General features: G+C 38.9%; 1 protein-coding gene across 1 annotated transcript; it reads right to left on the bottom strand.

Annotated features, from left to right (window-relative positions):
• Window positions 1–129: 129 nt before the first annotated feature.
• Window positions 130–25,250, bottom strand: LOC306869554 (piwi-like protein 2). The gene is made up of 23 exons (XM_079416310.1): window positions 25,161–25,250; window positions 24,097–24,555; window positions 23,768–23,864; window positions 20,992–21,103; window positions 20,405–20,605; window positions 19,856–19,966; window positions 17,902–18,019; window positions 17,700–17,824; window positions 14,797–14,877; window positions 14,433–14,546; window positions 12,756–12,944; window positions 12,479–12,563; window positions 11,711–11,800; window positions 11,102–11,242; window positions 10,007–10,120; window positions 8,196–8,384; window positions 7,957–8,058; window positions 6,941–7,057; window positions 6,307–6,395; window positions 2,548–2,653; window positions 2,174–2,427; window positions 1,913–2,020; window positions 130–493 (listed from the first exon to the last, which is right to left on the bottom strand). The coding sequence occupies exons 2-23, from the start codon at window positions 24,526–24,528 to the stop codon at window positions 337–339; spliced, it is 3,132 nt and encodes a 1,043-aa protein (XP_079272436.1). The 5' UTR covers window positions 24,529–24,555; window positions 25,161–25,250; the 3' UTR covers window positions 130–336.

The raw sequence follows: 25,250 nt of genomic DNA, 5'->3' as shown, positions 1-25,250 counted from the left end.
TAATTGGTGTAGTTATCTATCCTAAGTGTTACCAAAAGGAATCTGCTCATACAGAATGAATACGGCTCTGAACCACAACACACCAGAGCATTATTTCAGACTATCACTGATGATGAGAGAGACGCCGGGGAAAGTTAAAGTGTGACATGCACTTTATTCAGTAATGCTTCAAGAACGAACAACGAAGAGTTACCAAAAAAAAAACACTTTTGAAGAAAAAAATGTTTTGGAACATTCATAACAGTACTTTTAAGAACAGCAATAAAAAAAAAACAAGAACGAAAGAGGGAGATTCGATCCCTCTTGGGTCAGTTTGAGACGCTGAACGGGTCTCGTTTACAGGAAGAACAGTTTCTCTGAGAGCTGGATGGCAGGCTCTGAGTGCAGGTACTGGCCAGACAGGAAGGCCAGTTTGTGGGCGTACTTGCACGGTGCAGGAACACGTATCGTTCCGGGCCAGTTCCAGTACAGGTGGCACATCTTGAAGGTCAACCTGTGTGAAAAAATATAATGGTAACACTATTTTAGGGTCTCTTAACTAGTTGCTTATTAGCATGCACATATTAATGCCTTATTCTACATCCCTGATCCTACCCAATACCTAAACTTAACAACTACCTTACTAACTATTAATAAGCAGCAAATTATGAATTTATTGAGGGAAAAGTCATAGTTAATACAGTGAATAAGTGTTTCCTATTCTAAAGTGTCACCAAAATAATAAATAAAATAAATACATACATTAACTTTATTTGTAATAGGTTATAGAGCATTATAACTGCACATTATACGTAATCAAATATTTTCACATCGAATCTCCAAATTAACGTAGAAACAAGATGTTGTATTTTACATATAATTTTTTTTACAATTTATATATATATATATATATATATATTTCTTTTACTGCCTTCTTTTACCAAGTACTCCTGTTCGTTTTTTTTTTTTGGGGGGGGGGTTTAACACCAATTTCTGTGGATAAAATGTGTGGATATAGCCTATCAACATTACAGTAAAATGTGTCATCGTTTTTGAGCATTTAACTGTTTCCCCGCCAGCGTTTTTTTGGAAAGTGTATTGTGCCCCCGGAATATTTTGGTCGTATCAGACTGTTTTATTCTAGCTTCAAGCATTGTTTTTTTTTGTACACCTGAATGTAGGAGGGTTTCATAAAAACAACACTGAGCAAAAAGCTGAGAAAAATTTAATTTTTATCAAATACTACATCTGGATGATATTTCGTAATATTATCAAAGCAAAGATGCAGAAGTTGGCTTCCATAAGTACTCCCAAAGCTCACACAGGCCTTTACCGCTTTTTGCATTGACATTTCAAGTCAAGTGCTTTTTTATTGTCATTCCTCCCTACAGGAAGAAACGAAACAGTATCTCCGAGAGCATCACAGTACAAAAATAGGGACATATCCAAAAATAGCACAATACTAACAACATGGTGCAACAGACAATATGTGCAGCATTTGCAGAGTCTGCAAACATTGCAACGTGGTACGTCATAGTGTGCAACAATAAGCAGTTAAATGTTAATCCTTAGAGTAAAGTGGTGCCATAATAGGCATTAAATAAATTGTGCAATTCCTGACCATTACACAATGTCCAGTATCCATCTCTAAGTATCCATTTCACTCTGTAACATTAGGCAGTTTTCATTTATATGCTGTTTATTGTTGATGATCGCATTATTTTTCATATGCTTACATATGAGATTGCTCGTTTCTGTGTCTTCCTCATCTGTGTTTTTGATTGAGTGATTCTAAACTCATTCAGGAGATGCGTAATAGCTCCCTCTAGTGTATAAAAGCGAGAACGCGGAAACCCAGAAAATTCTTATCCTTGTTTAAAGAATTAAAGATCACATTTAGCTGTTTCTTTAAATCAGTAATGTTAAAACGAACCTCTGTAAGTGGTCAGGGGTGAGGTTTGCTGTGTTGTACACTGCTATATAATGAGTGGGCAGGCCGCAACCCTGTCGAATCGAATGTGCCATTAGGTAGAAGTCCACCCTGAAGAGAAGAGAAACATGTCAATTCATATACCACATTTTAGTTCCTCATGCTAATGCACTTGACTAGATCTCATTTCTGCAGAGCTTTGCACATCTAGTTGCTAAAGACGCTTGCAGAATTCTAGGCTGCGCTTCAGCTCTTGTAACCAACCAGTCTCTGTTTGTGACCGTGTGGTCCAGTACGGTTCCTGGCGAGGGCGTGCCGAAGTGGTTGGATCCGTAGGAGTACAGGGTGGTGCTGATCCTCTTCTGTACCACGATGAAAGCCAGCTTCGGTTCGTAGTTCGGGATGGTCTCAAAGCATTTCAGAACCTGAGGGATCTCATAAAGCTCCACGGTCTTGAGCTGTCCATCAGACACGCCATCGCGATAGATGACGATCTTATCAGGGAAGGTGTGGTTCACCTGTTTGTAAAAAATGGGTAAAATGGCTAGCACACACCCCTCTACAATTCATTCAGGAAACGTATGGAAGCTGTAGCATTTACGAAATCGTTTGACAAGTTCACCTAAATGCCTCATTACCTCGTAGTATTTCTGCAGGGCAGCCAGCAGACAGACCCTGAAGCCGTTGATTATCTCCTCGTGAGGCATCTGGAAGGTAACCCTGGAGTACCATTTGGTCAGCATGCTGCACCAGGACAAGAAACAAAGGGTTAGGCCTGATTCACAGAGCTCAAATCTGATGCGTACAAGCAGAACATGTTCATTTCTGCGCTCATATTAACAACTCACAGTATTCACACTGTTGGGGTTTAAATTATTTTAGTTAGTATACATCAGCTACTACATTTAATAATCTAACATTAAATCTATTTTCTAAATGCATGTCAGATGCTTTGGTGAATAGCTCATCCATGCATGTGTTAAATTTTTTCTGTATTTATTTTTCTGACCTAACAATATTTAATCAAAATGCCACTGGATTTTCCAGACTTTTCGTGACATACAGTATGCAGGACTTCTCCGATCTATCGATTAATCTGAGCAGCTTCTTCAAACCCAAATACAAAGATCTCAATTAGCACGAACGCATTCAATTTGACTTGATCAATGCACATAGCGATAATAAAACTAGGAAACACTTTTTTGTTGGAAAAACATCCCTGTAGTAAATATTTTTATATTATTAAGAATAGACGAAATGTTGCACAGGGGTTACTGAACAGATACTCAAATGAATCAGTAAATCTTTTGACCTTGTTCATTTAAATGACATGTCAGAATAAACCAATTCAATAAAATTAATTAGTCTCTGTGTTGCAGCTCAGTGCACATGTCAGAGAGTCACCAAAGTCACCGCAATCTCCACCAACGACACTCACCAGATCCCAATCCCCTGATTTCTGATCACTGCCAGCTGTCAGCACTAATCAGCAGCACTTTATCCCTGCACTCCTCCCGTTCCCTCACTGTCTGGTCTCAAACGTTCCATGTTGACTAACCTGACCCACTTACCTTTTGGCTACTTACCAGTTGCTCCAGTGTTCCTATCCCTGTTCGCCACCGTTTCCACTGTCACGGTCCTGCTGGTGTGCCCTGGTTGGCCACCAGATGTCACTGGGTGTTTGTTTGAGCACATGGCTTGTTGTTTGTGGTTTGTGCCATGTGCTCTCCTGTCTATTGTCTGACCCAGCCCTCCTTGTTATCTCATTATTGTTTCAGTGACTTCACCTGTGTCCTCCTCGTTTGTCTCCCTATTTATTCTCCTGGTGTCTGCAGTCCTGTGCTGTTTCGTTATTTCATGTTAGATGTTTAAAGTTGTGTGTGGGTATGTTTGCAGGTACTGCAGTTCTCTGTCTGCCTGTTTTTCCCCTTCGGGGTGGTTTTTGTTCATTTTTTGTTCTCTTTTATTAAAAGACCCACTTTTCGCCAGCATTTGAGTCTTCGTCTCTCCCCACCTGTGACAGAACGAAACAGCCAATTGAAGACTCAGCGGCGATGGGAATCTTTTTATTCCCAGCTCCCGGTCGACAGAGGAACCAGACCCAAGCCAGTGGGCCGCATCCCTGCCCACAAGACAATCGTCCCTTTGGACGGTATGCCAAAGACCTCTTTTATGCAGGCCAGGGGCTAGGGATTGGAGAGAGCACCCTCATCCACCTGTTTTTAGCAGGCCTGGACGAGCCTGTCAACTGGGAGGAGCTGGGGGAGCTAGATACGTGGTCCTATTGGGAGGTGGTCGACCACGTCATCTATTTGAAGGAGGTGGATCTGCTAGAGGGTGCCCCCCTCCCAGTCTGGGCTGTCCTTCCAGAACCTCCTCGGCTCGTGCTAGCCGCTTCCAGATTCTCGGATTCATTCTTTGGGCGTCCTGGGCTGAGACGCAGCGTGGAGGATCCTCTGCTGATGTCGGTGAGGGAGGCGGTGGCCGCTCACGGTCCACCCAAGGTGGTGGTGGCCGCTCACGATCTTCCCGAGGCGGCGGTGCCTGCTCGCTGTGTTCCCAAAGCGGCGGTGCCCGCTCACGTGACGCAGGTCCTACGCCAACTCAGGAAACACCACCTCTACCTGAAGCTCGAGAAGTGTGAATTTCACCGCCCCACGGTCCAGTTCCTCGGCTACATCCTCAGTGCAGATGGGATCCAGATGGACCAGGGGAAGGTCCAAGCCATCCAGGACTGGCCCCAGCCTCAGTCAGTAAAGGAACTCCAACGATTCCTCGGCTTCGCAAATTTCTACCGGAGGTTCATTCTGAACTTCAGTCTCCTCTCAGCCCCCCTCACTTCCATGCTCCGCCAGAAACCCAAGTCTCTGTCCTGGAACTACAAGAAGCTCCAGGAGGCCTTCTGCACTGCTCACATTCTCTCACATCCTGAACCTCAAATCCCATTCATAGTGGAAGTGGATGCCTCCACCACCGGCGTGGGAGCAGTGCTGTCTCAATACCACGGAGAGCCTCCCCGACTCCACCCTTGCGCTTAGTTCTCCAGGAAGCTTTCCCCAGCAGAGCGGAACTACGATATTGGAAATCGGGAGCTGCTCGCCATTAAACTGGAGCTGGAGGAATGGAGACACTGGCTGGAGGGAGCTCAACACTCCTTTACGGTCATCACTGACCATTAAAACCTGGAATATCTCCGAAATGCTAAGAGGTTAAACCCCCAGCAAGCTCGCTGGGCCCTCTTCTTCACCTGGTTCCAGTTTTCCATAACGTAGATTAGAGAGATAAGAATGTCAAGGCAGATTTCCTTTCATGTATCCATGCCCCTGACGAACCCTCCACACCTGAACCCATACTCCCTCCAGCTGTCCTTTGTGAGCCCCATCCGGTGGGCCCTGGATGAACAGGTCCACATCGCCTCCATCACCAAACCCGCTCCGCTGGGGGGCCCAGAGAGCAAAACCTACGTGCCCACTTCCTTGAGGACTTCCCTTCTGGGCTCCCTGCATGCTTCCCCGGGCTCTGGACACCCAGGCAGCCAGTGTACTCTCTCGCTCCTCCAAGCTCGGTACTGGTGGCCCAGTATGGCCCGGGATGTCTCCCAGTACATTCGTGGATGCTCAGTCTGCGCCATCTCCAAGACTCCACATCACTTACCCGCTGGAAAATTAGTCCCATTACCCATTCCACGTCGCCCCTGGTCCCACGTTGGAGTCGACTTCGTCACAGATCTCCCCAAGTCAGAAGGTTATACCTGCATACTCATTGCAGTTGACAGATTCTTCAAAGCCTGTAAGTTAATTCCCCTCCGGGGTTTACCCACAGCCTTCGAAACAGCAGAGGCCCTCTTCCATAATCTCTTCCACACCTTCAGCATCCCGGAAGATGTCGTCTCCGACCGTGGGCCACAGTTTGTCTCCTGTGTCTGGAAGGCATTCTTCAAACTCCTCGATGTCACCGTCAGTCTCTCCTCAGGGTATCACCCCCAGACTAACGGTCAGACTGAGCAGAAGATATCTCCGGGCAGATGACATTCTGCTCATCTCATTCTCCTCTGCTACTAATCAATAAACCTGTTGATTGTATTGCACTTACCTCTGTGACCTGTGTCTATCTGCTGACAGCACATGCCTTGATGTTTGCAAATGTTAATAATATCTACTATCATTAAAACATTTGGGATCAGTAAGATGTTTTTTTTTTTTATAAAAAAAAAGTTATTTTGAACTTTATACTCAAAGAATCCTGAAAAAAGTAAAATATTTTGAAGGATCATGCAAAAGATATTTTCAATTGTAATATTTCAAATGTATATTTTTTCTGTATTTTTTTATCAAATAAATGCAGCCTTGGTGAGCACAAGAGACTTGAACTTTTTATTTTGGGTGGTTTTATTTTACCTGTTGAGACTTGCCACAAAACCCATGACAGATCTGCTCTTCTTGCTTACGTCATGGTGTACATCCACCCCAATCACCATCAGGGATTTCTGTTCAAATCAAAACTACAGGGGTTAGAAGTTATCCTTTTATTTAATACCATTTGCTGATATTTACTTGCTGCAACAATCCAAAATCAATACTATTCAGAAGGAACAATGCATTAAGTTAATTTTAGGATACCTTTTCTCTTCATGCATTACATCATATTCAATTTATTACAGGTTATTTAAAACTTGTTAACAAATATAATTAAAGTTTAAAAAAGTTGTTTTCAAAGAAAAATTGTCTCCCACCAGCTCAAGCTATTAATGAGTTTGTTGCGGCTGGTGTCAAGGTAATAAAGTCAAGATGTGAACCTAGGAATAAATATTGAAACTTGACCATTAATGAGTAAAAAAAAAACAAACACTACAATTTAACAAAATATATCACACCTAGCTATCGTATATAAATTCTAACTGTGCAGTGACCATTTTTAGGTTCATTCCTGATACTTCATATTTACTTAAGCATTTTTTAATCAAGAGTGAGATACAGTAGGGTAACTCCAGGGCCACCAATGGGGAAAAAGGTCTGATTAGCACACACTCACCAGAGGAACATTTACCGTCCACAGCTCTCCTCCCAGTTTGCAGTTGATCTGCAGAAGGATCTTTTGAGCGATGCTGCGGAGCTTCTGTGGCTGGGAAATGGTTCGCACGTTGATGGCCTGGGGATAAGTCACAGATGTGAAATGTCTAATATGAATACAATACGCAAAGCAAACAAAAAACAGCTAATAGTCCCCAGGGACAGTCCACACAAAGATGAAAATTGTCATTAATTACTCAATGACTATTTTAACGATGTCCTTACTACTTTTCCAGACCTTGAACTTTGTAGTTCCATTGCTGTCTGTGCAGGGTAAAAGAGCTCTCCGATTTCAACAAAAATATCTTAATTTGTGTTCCAAACATTAATGAAGGTCTTGTGGGTTTAGAATGACATGAGGGTGAGTAATTAAAGAGAATTTAAATTTTTGGTTGAACTAACCCTTTACCAACTAAATTCCACTGACATGGGATAAAAAAAATTAAAAAAAAGTATAAAATAACGCATTGAATTTCAGGACAAATGAAGTGGTCAGGAGGTATTATCTTTCAGGCAAAACATTTAAATAACTTTTACAACATCGTTTTAAAGGCTGAGGAAATTGACTTTTGTCCTGCAAGAATGCATTTAACTGAACAAAAGTGAGAGTAAATACATAATGTTAAAAAAAGAATCTAGTTCAAATAAATGCAGTTCTTTTGAATTCTCTATTCATCCGCAATAGTATTAAGCAGAACAACTGTTCGCAACATCGATAATGAGAAGTGTTTCTTGAGCAGCAAATAAGCATATTAGAAAGATTTCTGAAGGATCGAGTAATGATGCTGAAAATTCAGCTTTGCCATTACAGGAATAAAATACATTAATATATATTAAAATATACAACAGTATCACAATATTACTACTTACTTAAATGTTAAGATACTTCTTTCAAAAACATATAAACATTACAGTAGTGTGCGTTAAATAAACAGCAACTGAACAATGAAATGCAAAGGAATTGTGTTTCGATAAAACCTGTGATGGTACAGGACTCTGGATGCAGCAGAGCTTTTTGATGGCACTGTACAGGTCGTCTCTGTTTCCGGTGATAATGCACACGACCAGCTGCACACGGGGCTGAAAACCAGGAAAGACAATATACTATATACTATGGTAATACCCCAATGCACTACAAAGCCAAAAGAACCATGGCGAGTGACATGCTCTTTGAGAGAACAGTAAATCTTTCAAAGCTCTTTCATTCACTTCCCCACCTCACTGGTGAGTTGAGAGTGAATGGTCTTGACGAAGGTCTCGGTTCGATCATCCCGTAGCTCTACACGGATGGGCCGCTCGATTCTGATGCCCATTGGTCCGGCTACCCTCGTAAAAGTAGTCACCAGCTCCTCTGCCTGATCGGTTGCCCGCCGGGGATAGAAAACAGCCCAGCAGTTCAGAGGAACCTGACAGAGAGCAATCAGGAGACAAATACAGTAGACAGGAAGAACTACATAAGAGCAATGTGAGAAAATGAGATCTGGGCTTTCAATTCTGTCAAGTTCAAAACATCCAAAGATAATTTTTTTTACAGTATAATGATAATCTTTTTGCAGTTCAGTCAGAGACTAATTTTGTAGATTCACCAAAAAAAAGAAGAATCATAAATTTTTGATTAAAAAATAAAAAATAAAAAGTTCACAAGAGTCATTTTGCTCAGGAATCAGAAGACACTGGTTCAGTTGTATGTTTTGATTCACTAAAATAAGAGTTATTTCATTCAGAAATCAGACTTAATTGGTCCAGCTATGTGTTTCTAATTCACTAAAATAAACCATCTCATACTGCAAGAGTCAGTACTTCGAATACACTAATTCAGCTGTATGTTTTTGAAGTCACTAAAACAAACCAGATCATAAGAGTCATTTAGTTCAACAATTATATTCAGTGTTTTTCCAAAGCCTCATACATTAAAGGGGTCATGAAACGGAGAAACCAAAATGTTTATCATGTTTTCACATATAAGAGTTACTCTAATAAAAAACACCGTTTCAAAACTCAAAACTATTTCCCCAGTTTAAAATGTGAATTATTCTTTTCTGCTCTTCTGAAAGGCCTGGATTTGGAATCGTGTAAAGTCTAAATATGCTAACTGTTCATCACGACTTCAAAATAAAAGTCCCTCTGAGTTTACACGTTTTGATGTCCACATATTGAAGAAATTACGGTGGTTGTAGCATTTCTGACTTAACTGTCCAAATATTAAAGATTAAGCAGACATTTGAATTTAATGTTGTTTAGTCAATATTAAACTAGGATTAGATCGCAGGAAAGTGTAAAAACCATCATCAGTCCTTTGGTGCCTTCTGCAGACATCTGATAAAATACATAATGTAGATAAATGTAATCAAACAATATGATCATAGCTTATGTATTAACTGTTGTTCAATAAAAACATATGAGTACTTGTTTTTGATCATTTATTTGAACCAATTGCCTCATTGCTATATGTATTTTAAGTCTTTAAAGTCTATTGTTTGCTTAGGTCTATTTTTATTACCCCCAAAAAAAAAAAAAAAAAGTTGCATGATTACTTGTCTAAATAATGTACTGATTTCTTGATTACCAAAATAATTGTTAGTGACAGTCCTACTTATTTCATGTGCAAAGATGTAATCATACCAGTGGGCATTTACATTGAAGTCTCACAGCAGACTTGCCCTTTCCAACAGAGTGCTTAAATCATAAGGGCCAAAGTCATGGTACAAAAAGACCATTTATATTAAAATCATTACTGTATCTGATGAACCATATTAAGATAAGTGCACATCTGGAAACAAAATCATTTTTTTTTTAATGCATTTCATGACCTCTTTAATACCTATGTGTGATGTGCCTCTATTCAATCCACACATTTTTCACTCAAGCCAAACAAAGCTGTTCTCTTTCTGTGGTGCGAGACCTCCTGCCTCCAGCCCACCTCCTCTGATCAATCTGACATGTGCCCGCTGCACGTGTGCACTCCCCCACAAACCAATGACTCACAGTGGTTTCGTTCAAACACCCTAAACTGATTGTACTGACTCACGGTGCTGATGGAAGGGTCTCGAACCACCTCTCTGGACCAGTCTACTGACGGAGACGTGACAAAAGAAGCTGAATGCAAGCAGATGGTCTCGCTGGGCAGAGTTCTTCCTTGAGTCTGTGGAGAAACAAAATATTGAAGTTATTCATGTTAGCTACAAACACACCAGTGTATCATGAACAAAAAAAGATGCATGCGGGGTGGTGATGGTGCAGTGGATAAGACACATGCCGTTGGTGTGAGAGACCCGGGTTCGAATCCACTGTGAGACACCTGAGCAAGACACTTAACCCCTAGTTGCTCCAGAGGCGTGCGACCTCTGACATGTATAGCAATTGTAAGTCGCTTTGGATAAAAGCGTCAGCTAAATGAATAAATGTAATGTAAATGTATGCAAATCACCACAGTTAATACAGGGTTCCCACTCTTTCATGAACACCAGATTCAAGGACTTTTTAAAGCACCCTTTATTTTATATCAAGCATCAATCAAATTCACACCCCAGCATATGTAGTTTCATGAATCACCTTACAGTACTTAACATTTCACTTAACATTTATATTAGAAATGTCTGAATAATAATGTTTTGAATGTGTAGGTTTCATAAATTTAAACTGTTCTGCTCAACTGAGGAAAAAATCATTACCATAAATCGTGTTACCAACGGTGATTTAATATAACGATCGGTTAGCTCATATCACATCAAACTGTGCAAAGTTTTATTATTGTTATACTTTATTCTCAAATGTTCTTTTGAACAGCTTTGATCACAGAAATAAATTTAAAAATAAAGAAACAAAAAACAGTTATTTTAAATTGTAATAATATTTCACAATACTACAGTTTTGATCAAATAAATGCAGCCTTAGAGCTTCTTTTAAACTAAAAAACAATTACCTAGCCCAAACTTCGGTAGTGTAGATGCATAGAATAAAGCAATTTTATAGGAGCCATGCAAGTGCAATACGAATTGAACATGTATTTATTTCTGGTTTGATAATGATGGAGGAGCTGATGGAGCAGTGGATGCACCAAATACACAAGTTCCCTGAACTACACTGTCAGGTGCAGCATCGAGGTGCGTGTTTCCATTCTCACCACTAGAATCTCTTGGCTGATGCTGAGGCCCCAGAGGGCCAGCTCTGAGACCGCTTCGTTATTGCTGTTGATGTTGTGCAGCAGTTGTTTGAGACTCTGGGTGTGCTGCTCGGCTCCCACATTGATGTGCATGGTCAGATCCTGAAACACAAGATGAATAACCACGTGTGTCCCTGGAGCACAAAACCAGTCATCAGTAGCACAGGTATATTTGTAGCAATAGCCAACAATACATTGCATGGCTCAAAATTATACATTTTTCTTTTATGCCAAAAATCATTAGAATATTAAGTAAAGATTATGTTCCATGAAGATATTTTGTGAATATTTCAAAACTTAATTTATTAGAAATACTCAACTTTCAATATTTAGTTTTTTTGCACCCTCATATATTGTCCTATTCTAACAAACCATACATCAATGTAAAGCTTTTTTTATTCAGCTTTCTCAATTAAGCTAAAATTCATCTAGATTCTTTATAAAATCTCAATAATAAAAAATAAAAAAGACCCCTGTGGTCCAGGGTCACGTTTCTGAACAGTTTGCAAAATAAAGAGTTCACCAACCTGGCTGTGTTTGAGACCGGTTTGACTAGTAACTGATTCGTACCTTCATGACTCTGAAGTCTTTCCTCATTTTTTCAGGGATGCCGGTCATGAAGGACAGTTCCGGCAGCAGCAGGATTTCCCCCGTTATAACCTGTTATGAAACGGATCAAATTCACATCTTCGTGTTAAACATAATAAATTCACATCCTAGTATTTTGGAAAAAGATTATTTATGTCACTCACACAGGTATGATCAGTGCAGCCGTTTTGAGAAAAGGAAATGAGATACATTTCTAGCCTCAACATTATTTGTTATTGAGATATTCTTCTTTAAATGAAAAGTAGTATCATCTGTATGCAAAGTGACCCACATTTGGTTTTTGAGCACTGAATGTGTGTCCAATTTAACAATTTACTTCTGAGGGAAAGTTTGTTAAGACCAAATATCTAAAAGAGAATTAAGATATTTTTAAAACTTCTTGAGTTACAGGCATGAAGACTTTGGACAAAAATCAAATAGTAGCTCAAATAGTAGAGCATGGCACTAGCAACGCCAAGGTCATGGGTGTGATTCCCAGGGAAAGCAAGAGCTGATAAAATGAAAAAAACTGTAACTTGAATGCAATGTAAGTCGCTTGTCTGCTAAATGCATAAATGTAAATTAATCAGGCCAAATGAACCACTGTTAAAGTACAGTACCCAAAGACACGACTAGATAGCAGCACTGAGCACATTAGGTCAAGCCCATGCTATTATTCTGCTGTTATTCTAAAGCTATTTAATAAGCAAACAAAACAGCATTCCAGTCCATAAATCCTGATTTTATCACCTTTCCTCCAGGTTTGGACCTCTCTTTCGGTCGGTGGATGAGCAGTGGTTGGTCCAGTTCCTTTATGGTGATGCCATAGTTCTTTCTGTGCATATAAAACGCCAATTAGAAAATTGACTAAATAAAATAGTAATTTGTCACTTTAAACTAGCATATATCTGTCTCTGCCATTATAATGAGCTATCGTATATATACAAGTTACGGTCCAGCTGTTATGCCTTTTACATGCATTTGAGTCTTAAATCAGAGAAGTGGGTTCTCCACATAGCAGATGAACCTGTAGTAATCGACAAACGTGGTCACGGTCCCATCAGCCAAGGTGAAAGTGTCTTTGGGAGACTTGGACCACTCAATGTCATCAATACGGTAAGTGCGGTTATTATAGCGCGTGATGACGATTGAGCCGATAAACTCCTTTGTGCATTCGTCCTGAAAGCTCTCACGACTTCCCTGGTAAATCAGGTTCCTACAGAAGACAAATGGTTATTCAGACAGCAGGGTTAAGCAAATTACATTGCACTGATTTTGGCATACTGGTTTCAGCCTAAAATTTAGCATGCATATCAAACATTTTATAAAAGATGAGTTCTGATCCAAAACCTATGAGCTGCATTGCTGTCTAACACCAGCTGGAGATCAGACACAGTCTCTGAGCTCCTGGCTGCTACTCTGTATTAGGGCTGCACGATTATGACAAAAATCATAATTGTCGATTATTCCCTTGAGATTGTAATTGCGAACAGATTTATGCCATTATTTGAAGCTGCATGCCATATTTTTTATATAAAATATATATTTGAAAAAGGCTGAATACACTCTTCCTGAACTTTTATTGCTTTTGAGTTGAGATGTATATTTGACAGTACCATTGAGAAAACTGTAACAGCCTCATCTTTTATACATAACCAAAAGAACAGCACCTCATTACCATGGTAAAAAAAGTAGCCTAACTATATGGTTTCTATGGTGTTTGCATTGAAGAACAGTAGCCTAACGACATTCAGTCAATTACAAATCCACATCAACTGATAGAATAATTAACAAAATAATGCAATTATATTACTCCTTTAACATATTTAGTATAATAATAATATAATAATACTCAATATGAATATCCTACTTTTCTGCCACCGTACCATTGTTACCGTTAGTGTTGCTACAGTAAAATTATGGTAAATGTGGGTGATTTGTGGATTGAAACGTTGGATCGTTGTTGCACTGTTTCTGAAAATTAAAATTAATGTTACACAGCAGCATCTTAACTGAAGTGCAACTAAATATGCAGATCAATTTATTATTTTATTTCAAATAAATTTTTGTATGCCATGTCAGCACCAAACGCAAAAGCAGAGCAATGACAAAAAAAAAAATTTCTGAAAGAATTTAGAAAAACCATATAAGATCTTTCAATCTGATATTTCAACCCAGTTTATGAAGTTAAGATGCATTAATTCAGGAAGTGCATAGTACACATAATGTTTGGGTAAAATAGTCAATCCTTAATTAAATAAGATTTTTAAAAAAAGCAAAAATCTGCTTTACGTTGATACGCTTACACTGCAAGTGAAACAAGCAATGCTCAATGCTGCACTAGAATTGTAAATTTTTAAAACTTTAATTAAAAAAAATTTAAAATATATATTTTTTATTAATTAATACTATAATAAGACTACAAGAATATCACTGGTAAAATCATTTTGATAAGCAAAAAACATAAAAACAAAATGCTAAAATCTGCTCTAGTGATGCACTTACAATTGAAATGAAACAGGCTATGCTTAATGCTGCACTAGAATAAGTTGTTAATAATCTAAAAATAAACCTATTTATAAAAAAAAAAAACTCACTAGATATTGGAACAGCTTTGGAGTGGAACGAAGCATGCAGCTGACAAAATGTTTCTGATTTCATACATGTGGGCTTGTCAGAATGATTGATTACGACTGAAACTCACATGACATCCAGCACAGAGTCATTTCGCAGAACCTTATGTGAGACGTCCACAATGAGGTAGAGGCCGCCGTCAGTGTGCTTGATACTGGTGGAGTATCCAGGCCACACCTGAAGCCTGACGGACACGCATTTACAAACATGGTTAGGTACAAACTACAACAAGAACAGATCCTGAACAGACCATCAATATGCAAAGCATTATTGCAAGTGGTGCTAAGACGGTTCAAATATGTCCGGTAATCATAGGTCAGGTGGAAAAATACCGAATCTTGAGTCTGGATTTATTTGGTGAGAAACCAAACAATGTGGAGCACAGCAATTTTAGTTGGATTGCAATCACAGACAATCAGGTCAGTGCAAAATACCTGTGTTTGCCGAGAATCACAACAGCGTTGGGGTCGTAATGGTTTCTGCCCACCAGCTTCAGCCCCAGTAATTTCATCACTCTAGAGCGGAGAGAAAGAATGAGTGGAAAGCAGCAGGAAAAGTCAGATGTCAGAGCTGACTGTCAACAAGCCATTATAGCTCAGACTTCTCTCCTAAACACAGAAAAATTGGAGCAATACTCCACAGGGCTCAACAATATGGCCTGTTATGCAGCGCAAGCTCATGTGGTGCGTAAGCGAACAGCTTAACTACAGCGGCTGGCTCACGTTGTGTTTTCACGCTGGCAGCGTTTCCCAATACCTTACAGAATATTTGCTTTAATAATGGCCATAAATTATCCAGTGGTTCTTGGTAGTTTTTGAGAATTATTACAAACTTGATTGTGTCAATCTAATTTACACGAAGAGCGCGGATAACATTTATATCGAAATTCATGTGCAAAATCCAGTTTTGTTACTGTCAACTACAATATTAAAAATGTTTCTTAATGGAAATAGAGCTAAAATAAAATATGAGTCTTTAATGAAAAATGTTGCCTTGCCAATAAACGGAAACAAACGAAGCTTAAGTGTAAGTAATTAAATTACTAAAACTAAAATAGTTAAACATATGCAAGATAAATGGCAAAAGCATAGAACTACTAAAAAACAAGAATTTAGTTTTTTTTCTTGTTTTTTTTTGCCATGACAACCTAATGTGTGAAACTTGTACTGCTGCAAAAACATCAAATTTAAACTAATAATATAAGAACAAAATCAAAAGCATCACATTTCTGCCTTTAAACTCTCCAAAAAACCTGCCCAATTAATTTTCGATTTTAAATAACCTCGCTTTTTACCTTTTGAAGTCGAAATGAATTTTTGTGCTAATCAACATTCTGCCACATATGCTGTCGAATGAGTTTAACTTGTACTGAACCCGTATTGCTTTAACACAGAACGGAAGTCACAGTCTTCACTCCTCTTTGTGTTGTTACGTCACACAGCCCGTAATGCGATTACACATTTAATTTTCCAAAATTGCTTGATGAGCCCATCTCCGATCTTTAACGGACGCTGTGGAGGGAAATGGAGTGAGGCAGGCGCAGCTGAGCGGTCTCTCAGGAGCATGTTTTCACTCCTGGCTATCAAGAGCAAACAGGGTGTTCGGTCCCCACCGAGACCGCAGCTAATTGTAGATTTCAAACATGGTTGACTTCAGACAGACTCAGTGCTGAGACTCCAGGACATCACACGAGGGAATCCGCTGAGCGATACGACTGCTAAGGGTTTTGTTTTACAAGAGACCTGACTTGATTTTGGTTTATTGCCACATCAGCTTCACAGGCTATTTCATGGCAAACAAAGATTATACATTAGAAAAACAATACAGTAGTACACCATACAAAATACAAAAACTATAAAACAAACTTTTGCAAATAAAATTCTTTAAATTTACTTTTCAAAGAAATTGGACGTTTTTCTGGGTCCATCTTATAAAACAAGTCCTTAATGGAACACTCCACTTTTTTTGGAAATAGGCTCAACTGCCCAAGAGTTAAACAATTGAGTTTTACTGTTTTAAAACTGGCGGTAGCACTTTTAGCTTAGCTTAGCATAGATCATTGAATCGGATTAGACCGTTAGCATCTCGCTCAAAAATGACCTAAATGAGTTTTGATATTTTTCCTATTTAAAACTCGACTCTTCTGTAGTTACACCGTGTACTAAGACTGACGGAAAATGAAAAGTTGTGATTTTCTAGGCTGATATGGCAAGGAACTATACTCTCATTCCGGCGTAATAATCAAGAAATTTGCTGCCGTACCTTGGATGCAGCAGGCGTTAAATATTACGCAATGCCTGAAAGTAGTCCCCAGCTAGGCCAGATATAGCTGGGGACTAGTTTACCGCCAGACCCGGAGATCGGCTGAATGGATTCGAAAACGGTAAAACTCAACAGCCAAATATTGCCCAATCCTAATGGAAAGCTGATTCATAATAAAAATTTACCCTTATGACTGGTTTTGTAGTCTAAGGTCACATATGGTAATAGATTTGAACTATATTTAGTATAAAATAAAATGTATTTTAAATGTATTTTAATTTTTTTTACTAGGCACAGCTGGATTATTATGTTCTGCATTATTATTGTGGTGATGCTGAATTCAGATATGCACTACCGTTCAAAAGTTTAGAGTCACTTATTTTATTAATACTTTTATTCAGCAAGGATGCATTAAATTGTACACTATTGTTTTGGACTGTCTATTAATCAAAGAATCCTGAACAAAACGCATTACAGTTATATTATAGTACACCTATATTCAGCACTGATAATAATAGGAAAAGTAAAAAAAGCAGCATATTATTATGATTTCTAAGGGACACTGAAGACTGGAGTATTGATGCTGAAAAAAATCTAAATATTTTAATGTCTTTGTGAGTCTTTTTGAAAACATTATAAAAAAAATAAAAAAAACAGAAAATCTTGTCGACCCCAAACTTTTGAATGGGAGTGTAAATGACCTGTTATAAGTGACTAACCTTGATGTAACGACATGGTTCACACACTTTCATTCAAGGCGAACGATTCTTCTCATGGTTCTAATGTCATAACCATTTCTGACTCACCTGTTTTTGCAGCTGAGTTTCTATAAATGCTCTGGATGAATGAGGGAAGGAGCTTTGAACTGTGAACATTACATGATGTCAACATAATACGTCAAACCCTTTTCAAACCATTAATAGGGTCATACATTAATGAAAGAGAGCACGTTATTTTTCTCTCAGAGGAGGACATTTCAAACCACGAAAGAGCCAAACAGGAAGAACAAGAATCAGAAACACATCCAACCTTTGGTGTCTTGAGAAAGCTTATATTATACATGGAGAATACACACCTCCTTAGGACCACGCTGTAGAACGGGATACACAGATCAGAGCTGGGCGGCAGAATCTTTGTCAACTGGATCTTGATGTCAATCTCTTGATTGTCAGTTTTTCTCTCAGCTTTAAGATGAACAACCTGTTACACAGCAAAGCCAAAGTAAGGCTGGGTAATTACATGTGCTTAAAATGATAAACAACTGTGCGCACATGAACCTCTTCAAGACGTTTTGGCAGATAGAGGATGGATCCATCAAAAGCCACCACCTCTCCTGTAGTAGGGCGATGCTCCTTCATCATACCGAAGCGCATACCGAGAGACTCAATGTTCGGCCTGAAATTCAATAGTTGATCATTAATGCCATTAATCATGTTTACTCTAAAAAGAGATGCAGCTAATCATAATTATTCAATCAATACTGGTTACTATATGATCTGCTTTATTCTGACAGGCAGAAGCAAACGACATGTTCCCATTAAAAAATGCATACGAAAAGGTGCACCAATTTGTTCTTGTCATGGTGATCGGCCGATTCGGATGCTTCAAGCTTGATATAACATGTAATAATTTTGTATAATTAATCACAAAAATTATTCCTTATACAGTGAACATTTTAATATTCCTTTAAAATGGTGTTTATGCATAACATTATGTATATCAGGAATACTTAATATAAGACAAAAATAAATGCAAACAAAATGTGTCTGATGCAACCCAAGGCAGAGATGAGCTCGGACTGGAGTCGCATATAGCCTTCAGACTTGACTTGACCTGAAATGACTCCAGACTTTACTCGACTCGAGGAAAAGGAACTTGAGTCTTTTATCCTTAAATACTTATATAACTGATTTTCAAAAGGCAGACCACATCCGCACCCCGGGATTCATCCGGACCACGAGCCGTAACAGCAGCACCATTTTAAGTGAGCGGTGCATCAAAACAGCGGAGCGGATCACATAACAAGCGCTCAGGGTCGTTTATGGTAAATATCTTTCAGCGCTATATCCTCGTATTTTTATCTAAAGCCAAACACACTTTATTCAAGCCCTTTCAGCTCCGTGCACGCTCTCTCTCTCCGGACGCACGCCAGCGCCAAGTTCAAGAGCTGCTGCAGTTTTTAATGAAATATTAACTACATTTTTTTTAAATACATTTTTTCATTAGGCAGACGATGTCATTGCTTGTGTGTGTGTGTGTGTGTTCACCTGATCAGGAAGCTGCAGTGACAGAAACTGACATTCCAGATAAAGTTTAAAAGGAGTAAAGCCTCTTTTAATGCTATTGAGTAGGCTAATATGGCCAAAGAAGATATTTTGTTTTATAAATAAATGTTCATAGAGCAGCCACGGTCAGCTCCAGTGCCCGTGGAGCCGTAAAGCCTGCGCTCCGCAGACGTGTGCAATGATGTCAATGAATCAGCTCTAAGGTCACTGAATCTGCTGTTAAAAATTAACCATCCATTCATCATATCATCATGTAAAACATACACGAATTAGCTCGAAACGTCATAGCATTTCCACACCGGCGATGACTTGCAGCATCCCACGCATATATACGTCCTCACGCGTTTATGACCGATCGAGTCATACAATGTTATTATCGGCCGATACCAATCTCCGGCCGATCGATCGGAGCATCCCTAGGTAACACCTGAAGTGTGTTTGTTTCCATTCTTCCATCTTCATTTGGCCCTTGAACTCTACCACTCTCTATTTTAATTATTTTTGTATTTTATTTACTTTTTAGTTATTATAAAAAAGACCCTCTATCACAAGCAGTCTCTATTCTTTTGACCTCTAACACTAGCGTTTCGTATTCTTTTTCTATTCAATCGATTTGCTTTCTTTTTACTTATTATTTTTATTTATTTATACTTTGCTGTGTGCGCTGCGTTAGACGAAACGAGACTTGTCACAGCATTTACATATTATTGCTCGTGTTGGTTTTGATTGCTCCTATCGCCCTCATAAGTCGCTTTGCATAAAAGCGTCTGCTAAATGACTAAATATAAATGTTTCCAATGGGATAAATAAGTGCCCTACTGTGACTGTGATGTTAACTTGTTTAAAATAATCTGGTACAATAAAAACACATCTGGCCATGTACAGTAAATTAATACGGCAGCCACCAAAGACTTGAAAACAATTTTTTAACTATATACTGACTCACGTAAAAGTAACATGGTACTGAAACACAGCTTCATTTTTGCAGCAGATGGGGATATAGTTTGACCCGATGGAAATGGGACTGCCTTTTGTTCCCATTTTCTGCAGGGGCTCCCTGTAGAAACACATAGTAGAGGAGAAACATTAGCCTGTACCAACTTGTCAGATCGATTCATTAATAAGAACAGCACCAATGAAACAAATCATTTGCAAATTAGGCAAATTATTGTGTCATAACTCAGCTACAATGTATATAATGTACACTACAGTTCAAAAGTTGGGAGTCAGTAAGTCTCCTGTGCTAATAAACAATGCATTTATTTAATCAAAGATATTGTGAAATTTTATTATAATAACTGCTTTGTTTAAAATATTTAAAAATGTAATTTATTTTGACTCCACAAGCAATTTTGTCTTTACTGTTCCAATATTTATGGAGGGCACTGTATATATATATATATATATATATATATATATATATATATATATATATATATATATATAAAAAAAAAATTACAAACAGGACAAGACATGACTGAAAGAGAATTCATACTTCACTGTCTCAATTTTCACTTCAACTTTTGGGGGTGTTCCTGGAGGAACTGGGGCTTCTTCAGAGACGGAGGCAGCAGAATGCAAGGAGAACGGGGCCGCAACGGGAGACACGGGGCCCGACGGGCCAATCAGTCCACGACCTACACTCATATGAGGCAACGCAGCTCTCCCAACACCAGCAAATCCTCTGCCCAGGAAACTGCAACACAAAGCAATCAGGGTGTCGAAATGAATAGTTCCTATGGTGCATCGCGACGCAGACGAGGACGATTCGGTATCAGTTCAGTAATAGACCGATAATACCGTACTAATGCTTTTCTGACGTCATTTGTCGCATACATGCTTTGTCACGGTAGCATACAATGGCAGAGGGAGGCGAGACGCGAGTGCGATATATGTGACAAACACAAACATTTGAGCTGTTATGCACTCACAATCTTCAGTCATGCAGGTTTAGGATGACATGTAGGCGAAGACTTTTATTTTGAGGAAAACTATTACTTAAAGGTTCACATGTGCAAAAAAAGATGCAAAGAATTAGCAAATCCAAGACACTACACTAAGACGACAAGCAAGACACAACACCTGATGGCTTCTTCTAAGCCAGCTGCTTCTCTTTCTGGAGTCAGAGCGGCTGCCCCAATGACGGTCGGCTTAGACTGGACATCTGCCCCCAAATCGCCTGCTGCCCCCCGTCCTGAATTAGGACAGAAAAAAAAAGGTGGGTCGCACAATGCCACTTGGCGGCAGCTAAATTACACACACACAGTTCCTGGGGCTGGACGATATACAAAGATTAATTACGAATTGCGATCTTGCTCAGTGCGTATTTCGAATTGCGAAGGCCGGGATTTAAAACATGCATTGCGTATTTTGAAGCACGGGTCTCAGAGCAACAGTTCATTATTAACATGCTCGTTCCGCTATGGCAAGCCGTTTTGACTTTTATTCCTTCTCAGCATATGAATTCTTGATATCCACAATTCAATTTTTACTAGTTAAAATGCTGATTCTTGATATCAACAATTACATTTTTGATATCAAGAGCAACAGTGCTTTATTTACCCTTGTAAGATCACAAGTACCCTTGTAAGACCCCCCCCTCACAAAAACACTTTCTCATTGGATCTAAGCAAATCTAGGTGTCCTATTTTGATCCCAAAAAAGTGAGTTGTCACTGAAAGGTGAGGAGTTTGCATCTATGAAAACACCTGTAAACAAATCAAATCATGATATGGACTAGAGTCTGTGAACATTAAATCACAAAAAGTCTGCAATTAAATAGGAAGTCTACATATTCTGTGCGCATGGGCCTGAACATCATCTCCACAGCTGCTCTGAGAGTCACTTCACCAGCATTTCCCCATTTCATTTGAGAAAACAGAAGCTAAATTCAATCTAAATAAAAGTTTGGTGTAACCTGAAAGTATAAAAGATATATGTTATTGCACAGTAGAATGTACTTCTCAAAGCAATAAGAATTAGCATTTTCAAATCTTAACTGTTTAGATATTTAATAGGGATGCACCGAATGTTATGTTTTCTAATACACGCACGAATTGCATGCATTTAAACAGCGCTGCACGAGCTCGCAGCACCAGGGTTCAAAGTCCAAAGCGTGAGGAAAATCTGCACTAAAACACTGTTACTTGTCAGTTGCTCAGTAACATTTTTTAAATGTATTTAAAAGACATGTGACAATGTGATACGTGCGATAAACATCTTCCCAAATTCGTAATGAGAATCATTTAAATATCTGCATGCTGTTGTCAACTCCATCAACATTCATAAATGTTAGTATTGTAATTTTACTGTTATTCTGTAAAATAAAATAAAACAAGACAATGATAATAATCACCCTACAACAGCATTTATTATAACATTCACACACTGTTCAAACTGGGATCTATAATATATTCTAATGTTTTTAAAAGAAGTCCCTTCTGCTCAGCAAGGCTGCATTTATTTGTACAGTAAAAATAAATAAAAATACATGCCTGATTCAAAAATATCTTAGTAACTTATTAATTTTAAGTTAAATTGTGCTTTGTTGGTATTATGTCTGATAGAATGCGAAAAAAAGTGTTCAGTTTCAAATAAATATTTTTAAATTGTTTTTTTTTGTAATTGATTTTTTTTTTTAAAGCAAGACAAAACAATAAAAAGCTATTTAATTTATGAAATGGTGAAAAGAGAGAGCAAAAAGGCGAAATAGGCCTACATGGCCAAGAATTTTCATTTCGGTGCATCCCTAATATTTAATACGTTTTATGATATTAATATTGCCATCTGACAGTGTGTGCCAAATTTATCAAATGGGAACAGCTACAGATTGGCAGATGTCGGTTCAGACAGTTGATTAATCCCTGAACCGGTGCATTAGGGACATAAGAAACACTGACAATGAGCCATAGGTTGTTATAGTGCTGGAAAATGTCATGTGTGTTGAGAATTTTTTAAGCCAGTCAGGTTAAGTGCTGCCTGAAAAAAGCAGAGAGTCCCCAAGAGTTGTGCGTAAGACAAAGAAAGGTCACTGTTTCAGACTCCAAGGACTATTTCAAGCACTAAGTCCTTACAAAGAAAAAAAAAGCTCATAAATAGAAGTTTAATGGGCTGATGTTCATCATTTGTATTTACACTGCAGAATAAGTTTGTTTTAATTATTAGCTACTTGCTGTCTTCAGCAGTAAATTGCACGTCTAAGTAGCGACTATTCAACTTTGCTGGTGTTGCCAAGGATACAAAAATGGCTAATGCCCACTCCAATCAACCTTGTGCTGACATGAATAAAACCGGTATGAGTTTGATAAAAATGCAGTATACAGCAGGGCTGATTAAGACGTGAGGTACAGTATAGGCCTTGCTCCTTATGATGCCAATATGCAACTTTTTACAAACCAAATGTTGCATCTCAGCCTAAATGAAAGCGCAAAAATGCTGGCATAAATGTTCCCCACCTTTCAATGGTTTGGGGTTGGTCAGGGTTATTTTTGTCTCTTTTGCTCAACCAAGGCTGCATTTATTTGATCTATAACCATAGTAAAACTGTAATATTTTGAAATATTGATACAATGTAAAATAACTTAATTTGAATTTTAAAACAATTTATTCCTGATGACAAACATTCCTGATGATTTTCAGCATAATTTCTCCAGTCTTCAGTGTATAGAATATATAATACGTTTTTAAAAAATGTGGTGCCAATCTCTTTTGTCCTTTTTTGAGTAAATGGGGGGGGGGGGGGGGGTAAATGATGACTGGACTTCAATTTTTGGGTGAATTTAAAGCAATTCCTGAAAATCTAAAGATACACACACAATGAAGCAAAGATTAAAGCTTTTCACTTTTTCCTCACACATACCAACAGGTGTAGCTCCTCTTCCCCATGTCTTTCCCGGTTCAATGCCCAGGCCCCTGAACATGGACATCAGCGATGACCCCGGTCCAGGAGCCTCAACCTAAAAGAAAGCCAAGCCGGAGACTTTTGCATAAATCTATTGCTAAATCAAATGTGTTTATCTGGAACTTGTATAACAATAAACACTTATTTCACACTGCTTAGAAACACATCAGGGTTCAAACACCAAATAAAAGTGAATTTTGCACAATAAGTCCCCTTTTAAAATCCCAATCTTTATCAGAAAAAAAATCACAATTTTGCGTGCAGCCCTAACCGCGTCCACCATTTACCTGGGCAATCGCTGGAGCCACCTCGGTTCGCAGCTCAGGCATCTTTTCCTGTACATCTGATTTTTTGATGTCCAGTGTAGGCACAGGTCCCACAGCAGCCCCTCTCCCTATCCCAACACTGGGCACCGGAGTGGGCAGCAAAAAACCTCGGGCTCTTCCAAAACCTCCCTCGTCTGTCGGTAATCGCACTCCTCTAGGAACGCCCACCACAGGCTCACTTACAGACGGAGTTATGCCTCTCCCAAACATTTCTCCAGGCACGCCTAAGGCTCTACCTCGTCCAGGAAGAGGTTCATCTTTAGGCAGAACCAGACCTCTGGCTCGTCCCAATGGGGGCTGGTCAGGCAATTGGCCCTGATCTTCTGCTGACTGCATCCATGGCATGCGGGTGACCCCTGGGGGCCCCGGAAAGGGGGGTCGCTTTGGATCCATTTCTTCCTCTGCTACACTTCAATGCAACTGACAAAAACAAAGCACAGAGATCAATGAAGGTTTCCTTGACATGTCTATCTACAACACTGTCAAAGCACTGCAGAGCATTAAGGCATTAAATCATCATATTAAATCATATTAAACTCACTGCGCTTTTTCTTAGGTTAAACTACTCAACACAATCAATTAATGGGTCACTGTGCAAGATTTCTGAAGCACAAAAAGAAACATGCTTCTGTACGCCCAAAATGTCATGTTAATTGCTGTAATCGAGGCTAATGTCATTTTTGCAAACATTCAAAATCTTTATCTCAGTCGACATGAGCACGTGCCTGCCTGACAAGCGTCTAAAACAATAGCTGAGATTATTTCACTTTTTAAATTTGATTAGCAAATTAAAATTAAATGACATTTTTGGGATGTCTAGGGGAATATAACATTACGGACGTGTGTTTAGTATTTCTGTGCTTTGCATGCGCGCGAAGCCCATTCCATCTGATTATTCGACAGAACGACGCGCGCAGTAACAACATGCAATTCTATAATACAATTAGTATTCGATTATTTTTGAAACAAATTAGGTTGACGCATGCCTAAAAGCGTAAAATGGATATTTTTTAGGGTAAATGTACCTGCAAACGTAGTCGACACTTCTGTAAACCCGAATTGGAGAAATACTGATTCAGTCGTGTTGAGCGATTCGTGATTCGTTTTAATGATTC

Source organism: Barbus barbus (assembly GCF_936440315.1).
Source record: "Barbus barbus genome assembly, chromosome: 5".
NCBI classification, from domain to species: domain Eukaryota; kingdom Metazoa; phylum Chordata; class Actinopteri; order Cypriniformes; family Cyprinidae; genus Barbus; species Barbus barbus.
The sequence above is the reverse complement of the archived record's forward strand: the minus strand, read 5'-3'. Positions and strand labels throughout refer to the sequence as shown.

Excerpts from the sequence above, each read along its gene's own strand:
- LOC306869554 (XM_079416310.1), bottom strand. The coding sequence starts at position 24,528 with ATGGATCCAAAGCGACCCCCCTTTCCGGGGCCCCCAGGGGTCACCCGC. Across the intron at positions 14,547-14,796 it reads GTGATTCTCGGCAAACACAG|GCTTCAGGTGTGGCCTGGAT; the intron begins GTATTTTGCACT and ends CGTGTCCGTCAG. Across the intron at positions 11,801-12,478 it reads GGTCCAAACCTGGAGGAAAG|GTTATAACGGGGGAAATCCT; the intron begins GTGATAAAATCA and ends GTTTCATAACAG.